The following is a 24,794-nucleotide window of genomic DNA, read 5'->3' as shown; positions in this document are numbered from 1 at the left end:
CGAGCTTTCCGTAGTTCAAAACAGGACAGCAAACTTTATTAATCCACCCCCTCTGTTCTTACTTTTCACAATAAAATCCCTAGACATATAATATTCGCAGGCGAGTATTTCACATTTCCATGAGGTTTATTTTTCACGCCCCCGGTGTGTAAAGGCCTTAAAAAGCATGCTTTTGTCTTCCTCTGTCTGAAATCAGGAATCCATTGTTTAAAAAAATAGTAAGATTTTCAAGTGGTAAATCTGCAACTGTTATTATCACAGAAATCTTGAGAGGCGTAGCAACAGTAACTAGCAAACAGTCAATTATCTGATTTCTTTTAAATATACATTTTATTTACAAGTTTGATTTTCCCAATAAATTATTTGATTTTAACTCTCAATTATCAGTATTGCTATCGGTCTCATAACTCCAATATCTGTCAGGCTGTAACACACACACTCACGCACGCACGCACGCACGCACGCACGCACGCACACACACACACACACGCACACAGAGACTAGAGGAAGGTGTCAGTGGGTGGATGGTGAGACGGGGTGCACAGTGGAGCGTGGGGTTGCATCCCCTGCTCAGCCATCCTTCATCCACAGTGTGTGAGTCTCTCCTGTGACCCCGGCTCTGTGAGTTTGATGAATGCAGCACATCTGCCCTCCTGAACCACCGAGACTCCGTCTGGGAGGCCCCTCCGCCTGCAAGTAATGGCCACTGTTCTACACCACTGACACATAATCACACATACACACAAACACAAGCGAGCGTCATCGCGGAGGCACATACTGGACGTTTGCTGTGAAGACAAACAATGCATACACGGTCATACATTCACAACATAAAGATGTCAGCGTAGATGGAAGACTGTAGTTACCTTCTGCTGATATAATAACATCCCTCCTCCCGTGTCTCCACTTTGTGAGGACGTCCTTCCAAATATATGCACCGCGTCATCCCCGCTGATATTTCATCATGTAGCCATCAACATATTGCTGCATGTAATACACCAATGTAATGTCATTAACGTCAAGCTGCCTCTACAGCCGCTGTCAGACTCACACCGTCTAGGATGAGGTCTTCATCAGGCCATAATTGTAGCCCGCTGTTTGAAACATGTACAATAGCCCAATTTACTACGAAACAAACATGTCTCGGCTTCATCTCCGTGTCTTCCTGTCTGAAAGGGAAAAGGGTGGGGCTGGCGCGAGGTCCTCCGGGGTTGCTGGGAAACGCCGCTGTCAGTCTCTCAGGGAGGCAGTCATGCAGGTGCCCGAGCTACCTGTTCATCTCCCAGATAATTAATGTGTACAAGGAGCCGCTAATTGCACTTTTCACTAATGATTTATGGGTTTTGTGAAAGGGGGGAAATTGGGGGACGTGTGTGTGTACACTCTAGTGAGTGAGTACAGCTGGGTGAGGAGACATGATTGATGAAGAGTGTGTGGATGCACTGTCAGTGTGGAGAGATAGACCCCCAGTAGGACAGGGCTAGTAACACACACACACACACACAACTGGTCAACTGATGTCAATTTTTGCCAGCATGGGGAACATATAGATAACTAAACAATATCTACTCTCCTAAACTCTCATTTGGCTTATTCTCATCCACTCCTCACTGAGACGGAGGCCTGATGATGGAGGAGTATTGACTTCCAGGTTCAGTTAATATCAGATATCAAATTAAACTGTCTGAATCAGAAGAGGCTTCAGATTGTCCTTGAATTTTCTTGGCATGGGTCTCAGTGCCTGAATTGGACTAGAAAAGGTGCCAATACCCTAATTCAGCAGCTGCATGACATGAACATCGCTTGTGTCTTGGATATATTAATATTTATACGCATATCTTAGTAATATATCCCACTTCAAACGTATTTTTGTATGCATTTCAATACATACAACATATATTTCCACAGTTTTTACATAAATGTAGACTATTTGGTTAATAAAACCTTTTTATGTAGCTATTATACAAATCAAATTCTACACAAAGATAATATTGCATAAATGCTACAATAAAACCAACCTGAAAATATGGTATCTCCGGCTCCGTGCAGGCTTGCGTCTAGCTGTATCTCACGGGCGTAACCGTAATATTAAGCGTTTATTTCCTATGCTTAGCGCTTAACGTTGCGTACCTAGACTCACTAAGAGGTGGCGGTACACAATAAGAAGTAAGGGTACTCATGTGGACAAAAATTTGAAGTGCCGATACTCAGTACCAACGAGTACCGGCCCATTTCAACTTACTTATTTTTCAGAGGAGAAATCTTAAGTTTGAAGCACCATTTGTACCATATTCGTAATCACAAAACTGCTCAGCAGGACCTTTAACTGCTACAGTGGACAACTTTTTAGAGATGGATGAGTGAACTTTATGAATGTAAAGCAGAGCAGAGCTGAAAAAGAGCATTCAGGCTTCGTTGACTTTCCCCTTGATCAAAAATGTTTAAAGAATAGTAATAATTTAAATTTCTGTCTCTTTCCTTATTCCCATTCTTCTTTTTTCTTTCCACAGCTTTTAGAGTATGACAAAGAGCTTACTGTGTACAAGGATCGGCTGCACGAACTGGAGATCTCTTTCCCACCCAGGTATGAAGCCATTTTACATCACACACAACTTTATTTGACGCCTACGTGTTCACACTACTAACGTCTACAACACGACACCACTCTCTGATTTTCTGCTACTGTCTGACGTTGCTGCAATGATATCAGGTCCTGAAGTTTTTCCAAGAAGTTTCTTGGGTTTGTTTGGAGCGTTGGTTGTGCACTCCTCAGAAATTAATGCTACGCGTCCGCAAGATGCAATACGCACATGAACGGTAGGGGCAGTATTATCATATTATTATTATATAGTACATTATCAGCTGGTGGGATGCGATGATGTGCAAAGGTTGAGCTGCATCCACCAAACACAAGAAAACAGTTATTGATTAACCTTTAACAGAGAGGAATTTAATTTATATCAATCTAAGTCCCATATGCATGTGTCTATTTTTATGGATTTTATACAGCAAAGTTAATGACATGATAACAGACACAATAACAAGTGATTACTGTTACTCCAAAACATCAACTTCTCATGAGCTAAGAAATACCATTTTTCAGCTGTTACAACACATTTTAAAAGGATTAAAAGGCATTTTAATGGTTTATGTAGCAGAAGACAATTTTCTCAAATTATAAAGGAAGACTTAATGCTTCAGTTTATTTGAAAAATTCTAAATAACCAAAGTCAGAGATGGTTTTCACTGGACAGCGACACAATGACAGAATAAACATAAACAGAGTAAACTCTAAGGCAGGCCTATTCAATTGGTGGCCTGTGGGCCGAATCCGGCCCTTTGATCATTTACAAATATGAAAAAGTATTTAAAAATAATGCTGAAAATACCTTCCAATAAGAAAGTTTATTCCCGCTCATCAAGGTTACCACTCACTCTATTGAAGCTGTTACGGACAGTTAAAAGTGACATCATTTTGTTTTTATTTAGATAACCTGCTAACATTTTAAGTTTATAGGTGTTTACATTGTTAATAATTAGAAGATCATCATTGTATTAGTAGGCTATTAGCATTCATTAGTTATGTCCTGTTAAGTACAGAAATATTTATTTTGTTAAAAACCAGGCTGTTTAGCAGAGGGAATTTAGGAGAGTCGAACTGAATTGAAAAAAGCAATGCAACATTGTGTTTCTATCTACTTAGATTAAAAAATGTGAATTGTTTTCACATTTAAATTCCTATCTTTGCAGATTGACATAGGAAATGTAAATGTGCGGCCCCCTTGGCACTTCACTGTTTTTCATCTCTGGCCCTTCTAAAAAAGTAATTGAATGTAGGTCTGCCTTAAGACTTGAGTTTTCACCCACAGCGTCTACCACATGTTGACTACACTCATTATTAATATGTAAAATCAGAAGGAGTCAATCACCCTCTTATTGTCCAAAATGGTTTTATGAAAGCTGTTGGATGTGTGTTTGATGGGTATCAGTTGTTAAGTATGATTGGATTTGGTCCCAAACTGCTCCCATGTGTATGTTTTTTCATGTATGTGTGTGCGTGTGTGTGTGTATGTGTGTGTGTCGCCGCGCTTTGGGCAGCATTGATATTCCGTCTCGGTGGGACTTGGGGGAGACTGGAGCGGGTGGTCTCCTCTCCTCTTCCTCAAACAAATGCATTTGCAATTAGCCCTTTCAGAGGAGAGGGAGGGCAAACACGCGGCCGGCGTGGAAATATGTTTCGGGAGCAGCGCGTTAATGGCGCTTGACCTTTGCCGCCGGTTGTGACTCAATCAGTGCAGATAATGAAACGCTGTAATCAAACAATAATTACTTGATAAACTGCTCTAGTGGCAGGCGCGGGGCGGCGGGGGATTTTAGTGTGTGTGTGTGTGCGAGAGAGTGGGCTTGAGATACATAGAGCTATCAAAGCGTATGTGTGAGTGGCTTTTAGTGTAAGCTTGAGATTGTGTGTGTGCATACATGTGTAAAACTGAGTGTGTGTGTGTATGTGTGAGAGAGTGCATGTGTCAAGGTTCTGCCAGTCGCTGTTTTTTAAATGACTCTGTGTCTTAATCAGGGACCCCATTTACATCACTTTGCATAAGTGACAGGTGGATTTATTGTCCTTTTACACCGGCTGACTTTTGCACCTATCCATATAATACTGAATCATCTCTCCACAGGGAGGAATGAATGTGCTGCTGTGGAAGAATACAAATGATTTCCACATACTTGAGGTGATGATGAATCAAATAGATGAAACCCGGGAGCAGCATATGAAATTTGATTTGATCTACTCTGCGCGCGCGACAAACCACATCATTGTCAGCCTTGTAATGGGTAGCAGTGGCCTAGTTAAACTTAAACAACCCCCTCCTCCCACTTCACACACACACACACACATACACGTACACACATATACTGGTACCCCTCCCCCTGTCAGGTCTGCCTTGTGCTCCTTGAGCAATCAAGCCTCAACGATTGTTCTCCATCACATAGCCTGCTCCGGTCCGGCCCCTCGCCATCTGTGAGGTTATTACTCTTTTTAATGCAGGCCATCAGAACACACCCTCACTGACACACACACTCATGCACGCACACGGCTCACTTTTGTTCAAATCTATAAATCAATACTAGTCACAAACATTTAATCTGCAAGTTAATTCCGTCTGTTGTCCGGCGGTGGATAAGAAGTCGTCACAAAATGAGACACGCTGTCAAGGTTGAACTAAGGACTGGATAACACAAAGTGACGCATGTACATATGTAGCAATGGGACTCATGCGGCAACATTATCCTAAATTTCTCTTATATTATATATATACATTTTCTGTTAATAGAAAAAATAAGAGAAATCAACTCCTGATGCACCAAACGTTCTTAACCATTCAAATCTGCTTTTAACCCAGGTGTGCAAAAGTAAACGCTCAGAGAACGTGGGCCAGGAGTGTAGTGACATAATTTAAAAAGTGAAAAGACATACACAGTGCGGGCGGCAGTGAAGGTGGATGGGCCCAACAAACACAAGGCTTTCATCCAGGAGACCGCTGTTCGTTTCCCGTGCGTAAAGTTTTACTTTCACGTAGGGCTGTCAACGCAAATTCATTTTAACGCGACTAATTTCTTTAACGCATTAACCCATCGGGACGATTATTATTAGCATAGATAACGCCACCTAAACACTATCTAAGGACAGGTATTAGCATCGGTAACATCTCTAAACACTATCTAAGGACAGGTATTAGCATAGATAACACCCCCAAACACTATAAGTGCAGGTATAGCGTACGTAATGCCCCCAAACAATATATAAGGGCAGGTATTAGCATAGGTAACGCCCCCAAACCCTTTGAGGCCAGATATTAGCACAGGTAACGCCCCCAAACAATATATAAGAGCAGGTATTAGCATAGCTAACACTATAGGGCAGGTGTTGTGTCCAAGAATTGGAGAGAAAAAAATTATGCAAGAAGTAGTGGAACTTAGATAAGATAAAGTAAGATTAGATAGATAGATAGATAGATAGATAGATAGATAGACAGATAGATAGATAGATAGATAGATAGATAGATAGATAGATAGATAGATAGATAAAGTAAGATTAGATAGATAGATAGATAGATAGATAGATAGATAGATAGATAGATAGATAGATAGACAGATAGATAGACAGATAGATAGATAGATAGATAGATAGATAGATAGATAGATAGATAGATAGATAAACAGATAAACATTTTATCTTAGTGAGAGTGCTCTTGACCAATCATAACATTTTCACTTACCTAGGAGATGAGCAAAAATAAGAAAACACCCAGAAAATGAATGGGTACTAACAAAATTAAAACAAATCGTGGATACGAACAAAAATACGAGAAAACTTGCTCTTATGTCACTTCCTGCATGAGGCCCAATAGATGCTGAAAATGGTGTCTCCAGTTTTCTCTTTTTACCAGGTAACTACAGCTGGAGCATCCCTGGCCAGCAGCTCCCTTTTTCAGTTTTGGTATGGACATCCTGTTTTAGTAGATATACATCTCCGTCCCCCACACATATAAACACATAAATTCTTCCCCCTGCGTCGCTGCAGACGCTGCAAGCCGTAAAAACGCATATCTCTTTACTTTCAAAAAGCCGTCTGTCAAAGTTGGCCGTGACAAGTCTAACTACTTGGGCACCGAGGTGAGGAATTTGCCCGGGCCTTGTCACAGTTGGACCTGGAGCCAGTCGGCTGCTGCGGGACGACTCATGCACTCACACACTGGAGCCCATGTATGGGTACTAGTTTTCTCAACCAGTGTACTGGGAGTCTATTAATGAGAAACCAATCATTTATTTAGACAGTTTCTCCTGTTTTTAATGCATGGGGACTGCAACAAGCCATTTGGTCATTATCTTTGCATAGGCTGCCTGCAGCATGGCCATTTGACTGAAAATAATGGCAAGTTTTATTCTACATTATGGTACTTTTGATTTCATATTTGAAATGGCATAACTAAGGTAATATCCCCTAAAACATACTAAGGCACCAGTAACTTATTCATGTATTTTGATTGATTTAGGGGAAAGCTTTTAGTACTCCTCTGATCTGATTTCTTTGCCCTTTTTTTTGCACGAGATCGATGCAAAAATTGAATCGGGACCCCAGCTTCAGGAGGAAATGCAGTGGACAATGAGGGAGCAGTGGAAGAATGTATTCTGCCTGTAACATGGTTACTGGGAATGGGCTTTGAGGGAGATTTTGAGTGACATCAGACCAGCGGTAAAACTCCATCAATGGACAAATCATGAGTGATTTCAGAGCAGGGAGATGTTGGTGTGGAAGTTGTGCGATGTTGGTCGGCGGAAAGAGGCAGAAAGTCAGGAGTAGGAAAGATGGCTGCTGTCCCATCGGCCTGTTTGTAAAGCGGGAGAGAGGAGCCAAGGTACAGATACAGTACATAACATCTGGGTACTGGTGAGGTACAGCTTGTGTTATTAAACACACTACATACATGTTTGGAAGTGTAACCTGGTAAGGAAATTTAGTTTTTTTTTGGCCAGCTACGAAAATGTGAGCACAAAATTTGATAGTTATTGTTAGTTATTATCTCATTGCTGTTACATTGAAGCTGTTTAATGGTACAGTGGCATTGTTAAAGCCCTGATATACAGTGGAAGTGCACACAGTAGGTGTTGATTGTGTTCATGTGCAGTTTTCATGCACAGTCCTCTACCGCTGGATTTAAAATTGTAGACATGACCGCTGACTATTTGTGTAACAATTTTGCCACAAATTCACAGGTCCAGCCATATACTCGGATTTGACCGAGTCTTGTTACCATTTATTCCAAAGCTTAGCCAACCCTCTCTTTAAGTACATATAGAGAGAACGATGGGAAAGTGCTAGAGGCAACAGCATGGCTCCAGTCCCATGTATCTGTGTTTGTCAAGTCTAGACATGGAAAGAAGCGGAGGAGCAGAGGGGTCAGGAGGTGAGGCCAGTGAGGAGGCAGAAACTGGTAAACAGTTGTGTCCTCACTGTTCGGGAATCACCCTGGGACCAACTTTGGCACGTTAGCATACATTTCCCACAGCTACTGTGAAGGACGAGCCAAAAAAGTGACTTGCCTGCTTGGGGAAAGCTACAACATTCACAGGTTCATGAAAAGAGGACGAGGGAGGATTGAAAGCTGATGCCAGGCAGAATGACTTTGCCCTTCAGATGAAGAGAGAAAGTGTCACAAATGGCTCCTCGCCAGTTCCTCAATAACCATTAATAAGTACATATGAGAGAATTGTCAGAGCGGTGGAGAATTCCTCGAGACTCGTTTTGAGCTCATGAGGAAGTGCTCGCACAGATGGCTCTCCTGTATACAGTAGCCGTCTTTGTTCTGTGAACAACACTCTTCACACAACACCCCTGGTCTCTGACGGCCCCTACGAATGATGTCACCCTCTCTGCATGTGTATTTGTGTGTTTGACTGTGCATACATTAGTCCTATAGCGCTGCTGTTTGCATCCTACGTGAACAGGCTTCTTGTTCTCGGCTCTGTGAACATACATGCTGGAGCGGACTCCATTTAAGGAGCACCACAGACGCACTTAAACAACAATGTTTGGTCGAAGCGCTGCGTCCGAGCCACTGTAAAGTGTGTGAGCTCAGGATTCAGCGTTACAGGCTGATCTACTGAACAGGAACATTGTTTTACAACCATCAGCGCATCCATCATTCTAACTACTAGAGAGCCTGTGAAAATGATGAGGGGGGCCATTGTGGCGATAATAGCTGAAGACCGTCCACTGTCATGTGTCATTGCCTCTTGTCTGAGATGATGCCACTGAGAGGGAGGCTTTGTTAAAAAACAATCTAACGCAGAGAGGATGATATGGACGCCATCTGTGTTTTCTTGTCTTCATTTAGAGCAGCTAAAGGCTGAACATGTCATTGCTGAACCCCAGCAGGCTGACAGCCATGAGATGGCATTTCACTCTGTTTGTACTGCACTATGCCAATGTTGTGCCTGCGAGCCTCCCAGCTCTACAAACTGAAGCAAACATTCAGCTTTATTGATAGCATTTGGCTGGTATTTTTGAATCCTTGTATGTGTGTGTTGTGTTTTGCCAAGCCTCCCCTGACAACGGCAAACAAACATAGAGGCAGCGAGTCATTCGAAACCCACTGTTTCTGACTTTTTAAGCCAATCCCAGCTCGGGCCACTCCAACATCCCATGATGCTCTTTACCACCCTTGAACTAATATCACTGCTACTGTGACTTTTATCTTTGGCTTCCTGCCCTACCTATATTCCCAAGTTTATATTGCCCTCATTAAATACTAAGCACCCGAATCGCCCACTGTTTGGCCTGTCAGTTATCTGCCATTATGTAGAACAAGGTAATAGTTTTTGATGGGAAGATAAGAGAATGTGGGGCAAGGAAGTCTGGAGCAATCCATGCCAGGACTGACTGTCTGGTCCTTGGATGACGTTTGTTAGTCTGATCCACCAACTAAATCTTTTTATACAATGCTTTTTGTCATTTGAATCTTTTTATTTGAAGTGTTATTCATGTAGATACAGTAGCTTGTATAGTACACTAATGTATGTCACACCAGCCTCTCCCTCTGCTGGGTGAGGCTGAGTGACACACTACAGGTAGGGCCGGTGCTCACCTCGGCAGTTTTTTACTGTTGCAAGACAAACAAGCTGACACCGGCCCGGAAAGCACATGTGAGTAATGTGTCAGCAGCCAAGTCAAACATTAAACCCCAAACCAAGCATGAATGAATGAGCTCTCGATGGGTGCTAGAGGGTCTCGACGTGCGACCGCACACACATGTATCATCTTGGTCAGCAAAACAAATAAATGGAGGAACAAGCGGGGAAGCAGTATTCTTATGTCAACTTTACACAAAAATTAATAAACCAAGACAGATATTTCATCAGCAGTTTCATTATCGAACACTGATGATGATGGTCAAACTTCTCTTATTAAATACTGTAACTAAAGTAAAGACGTGTCATTTTTTGTTTTTTAAAGCTTGGCCTCTTAGATAAACAGTGTATTTAAAGGCACTGGCAGCTCTGTGCAGATCTTTTTAGTTGTCACTTTTGTACTTTCTCAAGATCTATGCACCTGCAGGATAGCTAAATATACAATACTGCAAATTAATTGTGCACATTATATACTACATGCTAATCTTTATAATTTACTGGGTTTTGCAACAATAAATCAATTCGTTGTCACCTAGTAAATGATTTAATGTAATACTATTTTGATAATCGATTCATCGGTTTGAGTAATTTTTTAAGAAAACAAAAGTCAAAAATCTCTGATTCCAGCTTCTTAAATGTGAATATGTTCTGGTTTCTTTACCCCTCTATGACAGTAAACTGAATATCTTTGAGTTATGGACAAAACAAGACGGGGGACTCTAGAACAAAATCTTATCAAATGGGGGTCCGTGATCTGATTTGTGTCAGTTTAGGGGTCCTTGACGTGAAAAAGTCTGGGAACCAGCCGTGATAGAGGGCCATGCATTATGATAAGGGGAAATCCTTTTCCTTTATTTAGGTTAAAGACCAAAAATGCACCTAACATACTACATATGTACTTCTTCTTCTCTCTCTATTTTGAGTACCACCAGTAAAAATCTAAACTATTTGGCTCTGGTGCATTATTAAGTGCAGGAAGTGAGATGTACATGTAATCCTGTAAGGGATCTGAAACTTCAACAGAGCAGATTTGATTCAATAGCATCTTAATCAGGACAATCAGTGGCAATATGTCTGCATGAATTTAACCAAATTATTCTCTCTTTGAGACATAAGACTTTTCTTTAATGAATCAAACCTGTATTCTTACTGTCACATCTGTTCCTAAAGGTCATTCATGGCTAAATGTTGTCATTATTTTTTGCTCTTTCCCTTTTTATTTTACAACTCTGAGTAACTTTACATTCTACAATTCATTATTAGTAGTGTAACATATTAGCCCTGGGATCAGAGATGGTAAAGCAGTGTACAGTATGTGTTGTATGTATATATGTGTGTGTGGATACGTTGAAGTGCGGCTCCCCCTCCTATACAGGTACACAATTCTTGGAGTTATCAGCTTGGCCCATTAATTAGTGTAATTAGTCTTGCGGCGGGCAATAAGGGTCTGATATGAGCTGACGGCCTCCAGCCCACACGCCCTCTCGGACCGTTTACCTTCCCCGATAAGTTTGTGAGCTCGCTAATCGGACACATTAATCACTTTGGCCCCAGAGCGCCATTCCACTGTTTGCTGTTGCATTACGACTTGTTATCTCTATTGGAGCCAACGGAGGGTGCGGTAAAACAGAAAGGGGAACAACCTATACCTGCATACACAGGGACGCAGAATGGCCCTTTAATGGCCATTGTTGAGTATTTTTAATCAGCTTCTACAATGGCCGGCTGTCATCAAAAATGACTGAACGATAGCGAAGTTTTGTTGTTGAAGTGCTCCGGGGGAAGTTTGCTATCAGGCGGGGAGTTCATTGTTTGAAGGAGGTGACGGGGAAAACTTGATTTTCTCTCAATCTCTTTAACACCAAAATGACCCCAGGCTTGTTAGTCAATAAAGCTATAAGAGAGTCCCTGATAGCAGGATTGTTCACAGGCTGTTTAAGGCCAGGGACCGTCCCTCAGGAAGCAGCAGCACTCAGGCCACCCTGAAGTGGAGCTGCTCCACAAGCCCTTTGAAGACTTTGCTCTTTTCCACCACTTTCTGTCTGATCCGTCTTTATCCCCTCTCTTCTGCCTCCTTGTCTATCTCTGTTTCACTCATCCTATTCTTCATGCTCTCTTTTATCCCCAGGATCACTTCTTTAGCCCTTTGATTAGCATACCAAAACCCCCATGCATTTCCCCCATGGTTTAAGTGCTATTAATGCTAATTGGAGGCAGGGAACTTCTCTAAGTAGCTTTCTACAGGTTTGTTTGTTCACCTGGTGGGGGGGCTCGGTGTGTGTGTGTGAGTGCATGTGTGTGTGTGTGTGTGTGTGTGTGTGTGTGTGTGTGTGTGTGTGTGTGTGTGTGTGTGTGTGTGCGTGAGCCAGATGAGGGTACCTCATGCCCCAGCCTTAACCCCATACACACACACACTCAAACATACTGTATGTGTTTTAAAAAAATGGTAATAGTACGGCAGAATACTACTATTGGACAGATAAATTACAGTTTTTCATTACATCAGTTTATTTGACAGGGACAATGCTCATTGATCAACAGGAGAAAAAAAACATCTGTAAATGAACTACAGCTGCAACGATTAATGGATTAGGTGTCAACTTTAAAATGAATCACCAACTATTTTGATAATCGATTAATCGGTTTGAGTAATCATTTAAATGAAAAACATAGTAAAAATTCTCTGATTACAGCTTCTTAAATGTGAATATTTTCTGGTTTCTTTACTCCTCTGTGACAGTAAACTGAATATCTTTTGAGTTGTGGACAAAACAAGACATTTGAGGACGTCTTCCTGAGCTTTGGTTCACTATTTTCTGTCATTTTATAGACCAAACAATCAATCATTAATCGGCAATGAAAATAATTGTTAGATTAGAGAGTTAATCTAAAAGACTCATTTTCATTCCCTGGTCTGAAAAAGGCAAAGAATAAAATGACACATCTTATAAAATCCATAAACCAGACATAACAAATATGCACAAAATAGTACAGCACACACCCACCAATAAATAATGCCACTGCAACACACGGTGATTAGCTACAATTCATAGTAAATAAGAAAAAACACATGCAAGGAAAGGAATAACAGAGCACTGATCAAGGCAACAAGATGGCAGGAGAGAAGACAACTAGTATCCTAATGTTCACATTTTGACAGAAGGGTAAGTGTTGAGTTCTGTAACTCTGTCACTCGTAGTAAATTAAAATTAATTGTTTTTGGCACTGTTATAGGAAATGCTCTCTGACTGATGGTTCCTTTGTTTGAGCTGTTGTATCAGTGTAATGTAATGTTTTAGAGAACACAAGGGTGACATGAAGACAGTCAAACAAAGGTCCTCAGTTGCATGCAAACTGGGAACGTTGCGGTTCATGGTCTGTGCATTAAAGCAGTAGTTCGGTTGTTTTTATGTGAGGTATGAGTTACTTTTCCATAGTCAGTGCTGTGGACGGGGCCAGCAGCAAAACATAATTTAGCCACCTAAAAGAAAGGGCTCACCTAAAAAAATCAATGTCAGTTTAAGTGTACACTATATGTAGAATATTTTCACCACTTTACATTGCCGTGAAACAGCTATACTGTCTATGTTTCCGACAGGGATCTGAAGCCGTTATCTATGCTCTCGTCAAAGCAACTGTTTTCTTTCGATTGGAAAAAAACAGTAATTTTACTTCGCAGAACACGGAAGTTGCTGGTACACCGCTGCCTTAATCGGTTAGTTTGTTTGTGCTATAGTGCGATTTTGGTGAGTTCGGATTCACTAAAGTAACACAATAACACAAACAAGAGGTAAAATTACAGTTTTTTTCAATGGAGTCTGGTGGCTTTGGCGAAAGCATAGATGGATACAGTGGCTTCAGTTCCCCGTTGGAAAGGGCTGTCTGACAGCAAGGTAAAGCGGGGAAAATATTCTAGATATAGCGTACACTTTAACTGATATTGATTTTTTTAAGTCGGCCTTTCTTTTAGGTGGCTAAAATCCATTTTGCTGCCGGCCCCGTCCACAGCAGTACATTACTTTGGTTCCGTGCGGTAACCCCTGTCTGTTTCTTCAAACTGGGGCTGGGCCGACTACTATAGGTAATACACTGACTATGGATAAGTACCTCATACAACCCCACTTCAAAACACCCAAACTACCCCTTTAACCCCTAGGTCACTGGGGCGATAATAAACCCAAGTCTTTATCATTTCCGTTAAGAAAGAAAATCTGGTATCATTGTTGGATTTTTGCCATTTGCATTAGTCCAAGTTTCATCGGAAGAGTTACAATTTGGTTGAAATCACGTTGGTTAGCTGTGAGCACATATAGAGAAGTAATAGTTTTCTACTAGTACTAGTAGTACCAGTAGCTGTAGTAGTGTTACAAACAGTTACAGCTGCAGCAGTAGCAGCCACACAGTGATTTGAATGCACACATACATACAAAGCAACCACAACCAAATGCTTATAAAATGTATTCTGCCTTTGCACAAAGTCCAATTAAGCTATCAGAGCTTAGCAAGTGTGATGAATCGAAGGCCCGATGTGTATGTGTTTATTTTATCATTAGGATACCACCATCCTCGAAGAAGAGGCACTTTGTGTTATGCTACGGTTAGCACGTGTGGCACTGAAGGAGCAAATTGGATTGGTATTACAGTATGTAAGCCCAGTCTTACATCCTGATGAGCGCCCACAAACAAATTGGATTGGTGGCGTGTAAATCTGAAGCACTTTGATGAGCCGAAAGGCGCAAATTGAATTCTCAACAATGTAAATCTGTATCAGCTCCGTGGCTCTTCGCCCGACTCCAGCCCTGCCGGCGCTTAAATCATGCGATTGTTCCCTGCTGTTCGGAGATACAATCTCTCACGGCCATTTGCTGCGGCGCCTAATCTGTTTTTGATGACCCTGTAGGGATGTAGCTATACATATGGGCAACTGAATCTCCCTCTGGCTCACTCAGACTAAATCGCTCTTTCTCTCTCGCTCACAAACACACTCACAACCTGTACAGTTGGCAGAGAAAGATTGCTTTGATTGAGCCGTCCATGTGTGTTGATACAAGAGATGACTCAGATGATTGGTCATACTTATGGACCTCCTGTTTTCTCTGGAAAACATTTTGATCTCTGTCTCGGAGATAAGGCAGATGACGTGACGTCTCATATTTATTACTCCTCTACAGATTCATAAAAATCTGATTTATTGCCTTCCTTATTGGCTTTCCTCTCTTGTCTTGTTCCTTGTGCAGCAATTTACTAGAAAATAAAGTTCTTACTTGGGCTGTGAAAGTTGACACAACAATAACGCGTCAAGGCAAATTCATTTTAACGCCACTAATTTCTTTCACACATTAACGCAATCAATCTTTAAGAGGTTGTAGCGGGCTCAGTTCTAAAGCTAGAAAGAAGATACTGGTATCATATGAAACCAAGAAAGCTAGTATAATTCATCGGTACCAACCATGAAAATGGGTTGTATGGGTACCCACGAGTCTCCCCTTTACAGACATGCCCACTTTATGATAATCACATGGAGTTTGGGGCAAGTCATAGTCAAGTCAGCACACTGACACACTGACAGCTGTTGTTGCCTGTTGGGCTGCAGTTTGCCATGTTATGATTTGAGCATATTTTGTATGCTAAATGCAGTACCTGTGAGGGTTTCTGGACAATATTTGTCATTGTTTTGTGTTGTTAATTGATTTCCAAACAAAATATATGCATACATTTGCATAAAGCAAACATATTGTCCACTCCCATGTTGTTAAGAGTATTAAATACTCTCCCTTTAAGGTACATTTTGAAGACAAAAAAAATGTGTGATTAATTTGCGATTAATCCCGATTAAATATTTTATAGATTGACAGCTGACTATAAATGTTTACTGATTGTGTTTTTCTTGTGTGTCTCTTCAGTTATCCATACAGTGAAGACAGCAGTCAGGGGAAGCAGTACATGAACACCAGGTGTCCCGCCTGGTGTGACCGAATCCTCTTGTCTTCCTCTGCCAGAGACCTGGTCCTAAAGGTGAGTCAAAACCTGCCACTTGTGATCCGATTCATGGGTTTTGATAGCTTTTAAAAGTCAGATTCCTTCCTATTCTAACCAAAATGTCACACTCGACTAAAATACAAATGTCTTTAAAAATGTCACCCCCTTCATTTTCTACAACTCTATCGTCCTTGATCCACACTACCCTCCCCGTCCTCCGTTGCTTCACAGATGGAAGGATGAGGTGTCTGTGAATATTAATTTGCCGCGCTAAGCCACGGGTCCACCCAGACAGTATATATATCCCAGCACTTATAGAGTTCCAGTGGGCCTCATCTTCTTCATAAAGCCACAGATCGGTCTCCTTCCTCAGAGAGTCGTCCCCCGCTCAGCTTCAAATCCATCCCAGCATTGTAAACTGCAGCCAATCTGCCACCTCGATCCTCTCCTCCTATTCTGTTTGCTGGATTACTTTAGAGATCCGCCATGCAGCTCTGCAAAGTTTCCCCAGATTTGTCGTTACCAATTTTCCATAAAGGCTGGCCCACACTAAAAGATTTTTTAAATCTTAACAGATGTTGAAAATGTGAGAAACCCCACACATAACGACACGTTATGTTAAATTTAACAGTTTTGTTCCTATAGAGTGTGTTCTGAGCAAACAAACATGGCGGAAGACAGGCAGGAAGAATTAGCGATGTTAGTTTTTGCACTACTTCAAACTGAAAATTCACGAAGAAAGAAATATGGATGAAGTCATGGAGACACGTTAAATAAACACTTGTGTTGTTGCTACAAATCCGCAAGTTGGTCCTCCATTTCTGAGGTCCATCTTACTACTACTTTATGTTTCGTGTTTTCATTAGCCGTGGCCAATTGTCTATCGTTCTTTCCCACGTGACTGCGTCATCTGCTGTCCTTTCTCTTCTCGTGCACTGACTCGCTTAAGCTGAACAGCCAATCAGAGGGATTTTTCTCACCGACGGGCTGAATCAAAAAGCCTCCGACATGGGCAGACCAGAGCCGACGGTGCGGGACACACTGTAAAAACTAGGCCAACAAACAGCCCCGAACTGTCCCATGGCCAACCATCGGTTTTGGTGTGTCAGGGCCTTTAGTCACCTCTTTTTGATTTGGGGGTAAAAAAGCCGCCACGACCACCATTTTCTAGCATTTTAGTCTCCCAAACACTGAGAATAAGTTCAACTTTCGAGTCTTTTCAGTGCTGGAACACTTTCATCTGTCAGTGTGTGTGAAACACATGCAGCAGTGTATTGTACAGGTACAGTTCACAGCAGGGGGGTCCTCAGGATGTTTGGCTTTCTTTTGTCCACCACAAATGACAAATTCCTTCCTGATCTTTCTTCTTAACTGACTGAAGCCGCAGTAGAACAACAACTCTGATCACTGCATTACAGCTGTGAAAAACAAAGCCTGCAATAACACCCCAGTTTATTTCACCCACTTAATGTGTCAGAATTATGTAAAAAAAAAAAAGTGATTCACTCACACACACACACACACAGCTGGGTTGTTGTTTGCTTTCCTTCTCCTCAAGCACCGGCTAATTGCTTGTAATGCAGGGACAGAGTGGAACAGTTAGTGTGTTCGCAGATTGGCTGATGATTCACTGAGCACACACTCTCTGGCTCCGAGCGTTGCAGATTGTTGAGACATAGGCCCGTAAACAGCCCGGCGTGTGGCGTCATCTATCATGGCACGGTCGGTTAACTCGCCATCATGTTATTTTCTGCTTGCCGAGCCCTAACACGCCAAAGGTTGCCCGCTGGCTGTGCGGCGCGGCACCAGCTCCGGGAGCGCCGGTAATGAATGTTTAGCCGAGCGAGCGCTCCCTCTCTGCCGGAGGGCCCCGGGTAATTTGTTTATCTGTCTAAAGATTATGCAGCCCGAAAATCCACAATTTTATGCTGCCTTTGTAAATTATCAAGTGTGTGTTTGATGAATGTATCTCCGGCTTTGGGAGGCAGCGGCTCGGGGCCGGCTGCCAGACAAATAGAGAGGTGCCAGTGCGTGGCCCGCTAGGAAAGGTAGAGTGAGGTGGCGGCACACCGTGTGCTGCTGACCCCGCTCCGCCGCCGGATTGGTCTGAAGTTAATTTGGATTTCGCTTTATGGTTCATTCTCAAGCTCTCTGTCTCTTTCTTCTGAAGCGCCGGTGCAGCTCACCGAGTCACAACTGGTAGCACCCACCAGCTCAACCAACTGCGTGTGTAGGTGGGGGTTGGGGCGGCTGTTTAAAAAGTCTTTAGTTCAACCAGACAAGTGTGATTTATACTGCAGTCTGCAGATTCATGTGCGAGCGAGTAACGGCTTCTTTGTGTGCAGAAAGTGATATTGAAACATGATTCCCTCAGATGGGCACTTAGATTACAGCGAGAGAGTATTTGGTCCGGAGGCAAATGTCCACTTTGTAAATTACTCCTTGCTTTTCATTTCTCCTCACTGCTCCGTGTGCAGCACAAAAGTGTGTGAGCGGAGTTCCTAAAGGTGCATTCAGCTCAATGCATACTCGTGTTATTCATAAATCAGATGCTCTGCTACAATTCAATTCAACAAAACTAACTTATGGTATTTGGGATGTTTCCTGAGTTATTCAGAAAAGATAAATCCGGCATCGTTAAAGTTCCTTTAAACAATCGTATAACATAATTGAGACAAATATCACTTTCTGTTGGTCCCTTGCCGGTAGATTGTCTTAATTGTACTAATGGCCGTCCCTTACAATTCTCTGAACTAAGTGTCTAATTACATAATAAACTCTTAATTACTTAGCAGTTACAACTTGTACTCTTTTTAAATTTGTCCCCATTATATTAGATTTTCATGGTATGAAAACCACCTCAGAAAATATCACGGTATCATGGTATACGGTATTACACTTTTATTTTTAGTAGTAGTAGTTGTTGTTGTAGTAGTAGTATCAGTTACAATGATCCTTAAAGGAACGAGAACAGAATTACAATAAACAGAATTATAAACCTGATAAACATACATGTAACTATAACATGTTATATAACTAAAGCATGTTAGTTTACATGTTAGCAGCAATCTATAGCATGTAATTAACTACTAAATGAAAAGTAACAGCTGTGAGCTTTTAAAATAATATCCTATGATTATTAACATTTAACATATACTGTAGGTGCATGACAAAGCAGTCAGACTGCTCCTGTCTCTACCTTTAAACTCACACTCACTTATGTCAGTTTTTTTCAATACCGTAGATCTTTAAGTGTACAAAATGTGTCAACTTTCATACCATGATATACCTTACCTACCTTACAGCCTTACCCCCAACTATTTATACTAAGTTGCAAACTGAATGGCCGAGTCAGAATAAATATATATTAACCAGAAATGTCATGCAAATGACAAATAAACTGCACATAGTGACTGTACTGGTTTAGGATTTTATCAGCACCCAGGGCTGGGCCGGCCATCTGACAGACCGAGCTCTCTCCCGGTGGGCCGACACAACTGTCTTTAAAACAGGTAGATCGGCCCATTGTTGTTTGTTTTTTATCTAAATTGACACTGATAGAGAAACGTGCCAGTCCCATCCCCACATGCTCTATATGAATATGAATGTGTGAGCGCTCAGCGGAGAGGTTGTGTCCTGCTGGGTAGAGAGCAGAGAGTCGTCTTCAGTGTTTGACAGATATTAGCAAAATAATTGATGACAAAACACATTAAGAACTGCAGGAGAGACATCCTGATTAAACAGGCTACTTCACCAGAAAACACCAATGGCAGCAACTTGACAATTGTCAAGTCAAGTCAGTTTTATTTATATAGCCCAAGATCACAAATTTGCCTCAGGGGGCTTTACAATCTGTACAAGATACAATTAGAGGAAGCAAATTTGGGGTTTTACAGCCAACATTTTTCTCTGCGGAGGCCATGACCCCAGACCCCCCTAGCTGGCTACTTTTTCCCCGCTGGCTGTCTAGTCCTTATACTTGTGGAAAGCTCTGTTCATCACAGGAAGTATACAATTTTGCAACGTCATTTTGGTAGGTATATATCTTCCTTGATTCCCTTTTACTCTACGTGGCTTTAGTGGTGGCACAGTTGGTACAGCCTACGTAGGTGGTGTGTGATTGATTGTGATGGGCCGTTTTTTGTCCCAGTTCAGCCCTAAAGAAATTATCATTGTCCTGCAGATATTTACGATTAATTTTAATCTTCAAATTCACAACGACACATTAAAAAGAAAAGTAGAGTGAAGCTACTATCCTCTGTTGTTAATATGAACATGTTTTAATCTCATTCTGCGGTTCTAGGTGACTTTTATTTTGAAATAAACAAACATAATCCCGCTAATTGTGCTTAATGAAGCTGGTACATTGATTTCTCATCCATGAACGTGTCATAAAACATGACACACGTAATGTAAATGACTCTACTGTGTAAACACAAACACGGTGCTGCTGACTCGGCATCCTGTGTGTGTTTACTGTGTACCAGCTGCAGCACGGTGTGGAAAACCTCATTTCATACAACGAATTAAACATGTTGTTCTGTACGTTTTCATCCCCCGAAATGTTTTATTTTGTGTGTCCGCAGCCTGAAAATGAAGAGAAGTCAATAGTCTATGATAACATCGGGCCCAATGTCTGCATGGGGGACCACAAGGTAACAACATCTTCACTGTGTTGGGATGAAACTCGTCATTGTAAACTGATTATGTTATCTAGTAGTGAAACAGCTGTTGGTATTACATACTGTACATCTGGAATGTGTTGCAACTATATGAGGATTATAATGTTATTGCAGGTATTAAGATGTGGTTTACTTTTACTGCACAGGCTGTCACTTGCATTGATTTTATTGCAACTTTACGTTTATATTAGGCTCAGTTATCAACAAATATCTCATTATTGAACGTTTAAGTGCCATTATTACCATTTCTTTAAGTTTAGTTTCCAACAGTGGTGGAAGAGGTACTCAGTTTTTTCACTTAAGTAAAAGAAGAAATACCATGATCTATCAAGTATAAGTCCTTGATTCACAATGTTACTTAAGTAAAAGTACACAAGTATTATCAGCAAAATGTACTTAAAGTATATAAAGTATTTCTGGCTCCTTTCACATTGTTATAGAATATTCTATTTCATCACTAACAAATACATGTAAGATCGTTTTAATGTAGTAGTTCGTCAAGGTGGAGTGAGTTTAGATACTTTGTATACTACTTGTTATATTAGTATTAGGGCTGTCAATAGATTAAAATAGTTAATCGGGATTATCGTAAATTAATCACACATTTTTTTATCTGTTCAAAATGTACCTTAAAGGGAGATTTGTCAAGTATTTAATACTCTTATCAACATGGGAGTGGGCAAATATTCTTGCTTTATGCAAATGTATGTATATATTTATTATTGGAAATCAATTAACAACACAAAACAATAACAAATATTGTCCAGAAACCCTCACAGGTACTGCATTTAGCATAAAAAATATGCTCAAATCATAACATGGCAAACTGCAGCCCAACAGCTGTCAGTGTGTCAGTGTGCTGACTTGACTATGACTTGCCCCAAACTCCATGTGTTTATCATAAAGTGGGCATGTCTGTAAAGGGGAGACTCGTGGGTACCCATAGAACCCATTTACATTCACATATCTTGAAGTCAGAGGTCAAGGGACCCCTTTAAAAATGGCCATGACAGTTTTTCCTCACCAAAATTTAGCGTAAGTTTGGAGCATTGGGGTAAAAATGTCCCAGTGAAATTTAGAGGTGTAGAAGTATAAAGTAGCATAAAATGGAAATACTCAAGTTAGTACAAGTATGTCAAAATTGTACTTAAGTACAGTACTAAATGTACTAAGTTATATTCCACCACTGGTTTCCAATAGTGTAAATGATGTTTCATGTGCTTTACCAGATAGACAGGAAGAACATTTTGAAGCATAATCCTTGTGATAAAGAATTTAAAAAAAATATGTAGAGTACAAATATATTCAATCTTGCAACTAAATTTCACCCACCACTTATTTGAGCAGTATATTTAAGGAACAACTTAAAGAAGTGGAGCGAGAAAGTCAGAGGATGTTTTTAAAGCTGACTGTATAGAAAGTGTTTAACACCGTCTCTCCAGTCTCCGCGGTGTCAGACAGAAGGTCTTCCGCTGAAAGAGAGGCGCCTTAAGTCAGGTCTTTCATCAATACTCAGTGTGCCATAGACAGTAGTGTGTGTGTGTGAGGTGACCTGAGCACACTGACGGATACTGCAGCGGCCCTCACCTCCCAGCCACACACTACTGCTAAAATCACAGCTGGCTATGTTTAAAAAATGTCCAATGTAGTTAGCACACGGGCCCAAAAATGCCCAGTGCATGGTATGTGAGTTTAACCTGTGTGTCAGAGAGGGAAAGAGTTTTAACAGGTCCCAGAGAGCGTTCATAAAAACTCTGTTTTCTTTTTGTCTCTGTCCCCCTGCCAGCCCGTCTTCCTGTCCTTCCGAATAACAGCGGGGGCAGGTAAACCTAATGCAAATAAGCACAAGTGTTGTGTGGTGCAGTGATGTCGTGGTAAATATTAATTTTTTCTTATAATTCTTCCCATTGTTGCTGTTGTTTGCTTTGATTTGCTTGATTTTTCATTACTTTGAACTAATGGTTTGAAGAGTTTTATAACAAAAAAACAAGACATCATGAAATGATTAAAATGCTTCAGTCATTTTAAGACATTTACTTACAAACTTACTGCATCTTGTGCTTTAACTTTTAAACAGAAAAAAGTGGGTAATATTTTTATTTGATTGAAATGAATGCTTGGTATTTATGAATCAATTTTTTTCTCATGACAGGGAAGTGTTGCCAAAGGGGGGAGAAGATATTCCGTGAAGCGCCTCTGTGAGAAAACACCAGAGAAAGAAAGAAACACACACACCCACATGCATGCACACAAACACACACACACACACACACACACACACACACACACACACACACACACACACACACACACTTTGCACAAGCGTACACTGAAGACGAAGTTTTTCAGCAGTGCTGACCAGCTGCAGTTGTCCTGACACCTCATCCATACGAAAACGCAGCCGTTTTCTCTCCATAAAACACTTGTTGAGATGTGGACGAGCACCCGAGGGCCCGGCTCCAGACAAGACACACATCGCTGACCTCACTGTTGCCATGCAACCCCCATTCCCCAGAGAAGAAGAAAAAGAAAAAGGACGCACAGACAGACAGACAGACAGACGGACAGACGGACGGACGGACGGACGGACGGACGGACGACTCTTTTCCCTGCCACAGCCTCGTTGCCAAAACTCTAATTGAAATCAGTCCTACTACATCCTTTTAGACACCGTACTTGCCATTTTTAGGTATGCTCTCTATGTATAGAAGCTACTTTCCACACAGTATGTAAGGTGTTTTAAGAAAAGAAAAGTGCAATGCAAAAAAAGTTGTATATCTATATTGTTAGGTTTATTTGTACATTGGACAGTTATAACATAGAGTTGTTGATGGTTTTAGTGCTTTTTTCTGACCAAACTTTGTGGTCCCTTTGTTGGAATAGATAGAAAGTTTCTGTTTATTTCAACAATTTATACATACAGTATATATATATATATATATGTATACATTTTTGTTTTTGAGTTGTTGTGTGCACAACACACTGCCATGCCTGACACATCAGTTCATTTTATATACTGTACTTTTTAAAGAGATAATTTATAATTCTTACCAAAATGTTTATGCTGAAGTTGTGCAGACAGACAGACAGACAGACAGACGGAGTGACTGCTGGCTGTTCCTGCAGCCACAGTGACCTTTGAATAGTCAGCAGCAAGAGGAGAGAGAGGAGCTGTTCAGTGATTTATTGCCTATCCAAGAATGTTTTAAGCAGTGCCATAGACCATGCAAGTATATAAGATAATGTTTCATATATATAGCACTCTCTCACGTTATTTCATTATTATTCTTACTCTAACTTATTTCTATAATATTATGGTTCTGAATGTGATATTTTAGATAGGCTTGGGTATCCTTAAAAATGTTTTTGTTTTTTTGTCAATTTTTTGTTACTGCATTATGGTGCCAAGTAATCCTACACATAAATGAAGTGTATAAGAGTTATAAATAAGTCAGATGGTAAAAGGTATTGATTGTGTAATGTTTTAAAAAAAAAAAAAAAACTAGAGAGAAACTCTAAATGCTGGGGGGAAAAGCAGGAAGATTTTTATTTTTATTTGTTTTATTGTGTGTGTGTGTGTGTGTGTGTGTAGCCTTCAGCCTTCATTGCGAATAATTTGAGCATTAAAGAGGCTATTTCTTTTTTTTTTATCGATTTCATTTACTACACTACAGATTCAGACTGTGTGAAGCCGTCAGATTGATTAGAGAGTGATTTTTTTTTCATCTAAATCACAGCAAATGGAAATGATTTTGTGCCTGCTGCAGAATTTATGTTGTCTTGTGTGATTTTGGTTTGTAGGATTTTGTTTTTTGTAAAAAAAAAAAAGCCCGCTTGTTTTTGTTCCTGCTGGTCATTGTGAGCATCCTGTAGGAGCATAAGCCGCAGTTTTCTCTTCACTCCATCTTATAAAAAAGCAGATAGAGATTTTATTCTATAGCCTCCTTCCTCCAGACGGCCTGGCCTCTCTACTGTAGGTGATGCAGTTCTCAAGCAATAAAAAACCATTAGAGCTCAGCGGCTGTTTGTCCTCATTACTTCACTCATTTCTACCTCCTTAATACACAATAAGAGCTCCTCGTGAAGAGGTCTTCATCAATTAGCCTTCCTCCAGATCATCAGTGTATTATCAGTAGATTATTACAGCAGTGTGGATGAGAATTACACGTTTTCCTCTGCTCGTTTTTCTTCAGGGAGTTGCACTGTGACAGCAGCTTTAATTGGCTTAAAATGGGCCTCCGACCAGACACCCAACGAAAAATGATATTACTAGTCAGAATATCGACTTTATTTAGGATATTTATATTTTATATTGTGCGTTGCTATCAGTAATATTCCCGCAAAACGTTTTGTATTTATTATAATTTTGCTGAGTTAAGGAAATACTTATTGAAATGTGCAATCTTTGAGCCCTTTATCGGACAATTTGATCCAGGC

The 24,794-nt window shown here is 40.8% G+C and overlaps 1 protein-coding gene across 2 annotated transcripts in view; it reads left to right on the top strand.

The window, feature by feature from the left end:
- inpp5a (inositol polyphosphate-5-phosphatase A) overlaps positions 1-24,374 on the top strand; it is a 170,059-nt gene extending 145,685 nt beyond the window's left edge. The window contains exons 12-16 of one of the 2 annotated variants that reach the window (XM_074646884.1): positions 2,511-2,584; positions 15,600-15,711; positions 20,262-20,330; positions 22,144-22,180; positions 22,510-24,374. In XM_074646884.1, coding sequence (XP_074502985.1) covers positions 2,511-2,584; positions 15,600-15,711; positions 20,262-20,330; positions 22,144-22,180; positions 22,510-22,559 — 342 coding nt within the window. In that variant the 3' untranslated portion in view covers positions 22,560-24,374. Of the gene's footprint in view, positions 1-2,510; positions 2,585-15,599; positions 15,712-20,261; positions 20,331-22,143; positions 22,232-22,509 lie in introns of both variants that reach the window. The other variant, XM_074646886.1, reaches the window with a different exon arrangement.
- The last annotated feature ends 420 nt before the right edge of the window (positions 24,375-24,794 follow it).

This window comes from Sebastes fasciatus, chromosome 9, assembly GCF_043250625.1.
Source record: "Sebastes fasciatus isolate fSebFas1 chromosome 9, fSebFas1.pri, whole genome shotgun sequence".
Taxonomy (NCBI): domain Eukaryota; kingdom Metazoa; phylum Chordata; class Actinopteri; order Perciformes; family Sebastidae; genus Sebastes; species Sebastes fasciatus.
The sequence above is the reverse complement of the archived record's forward strand: the minus strand, read 5'-3'. Positions and strand labels throughout refer to the sequence as shown.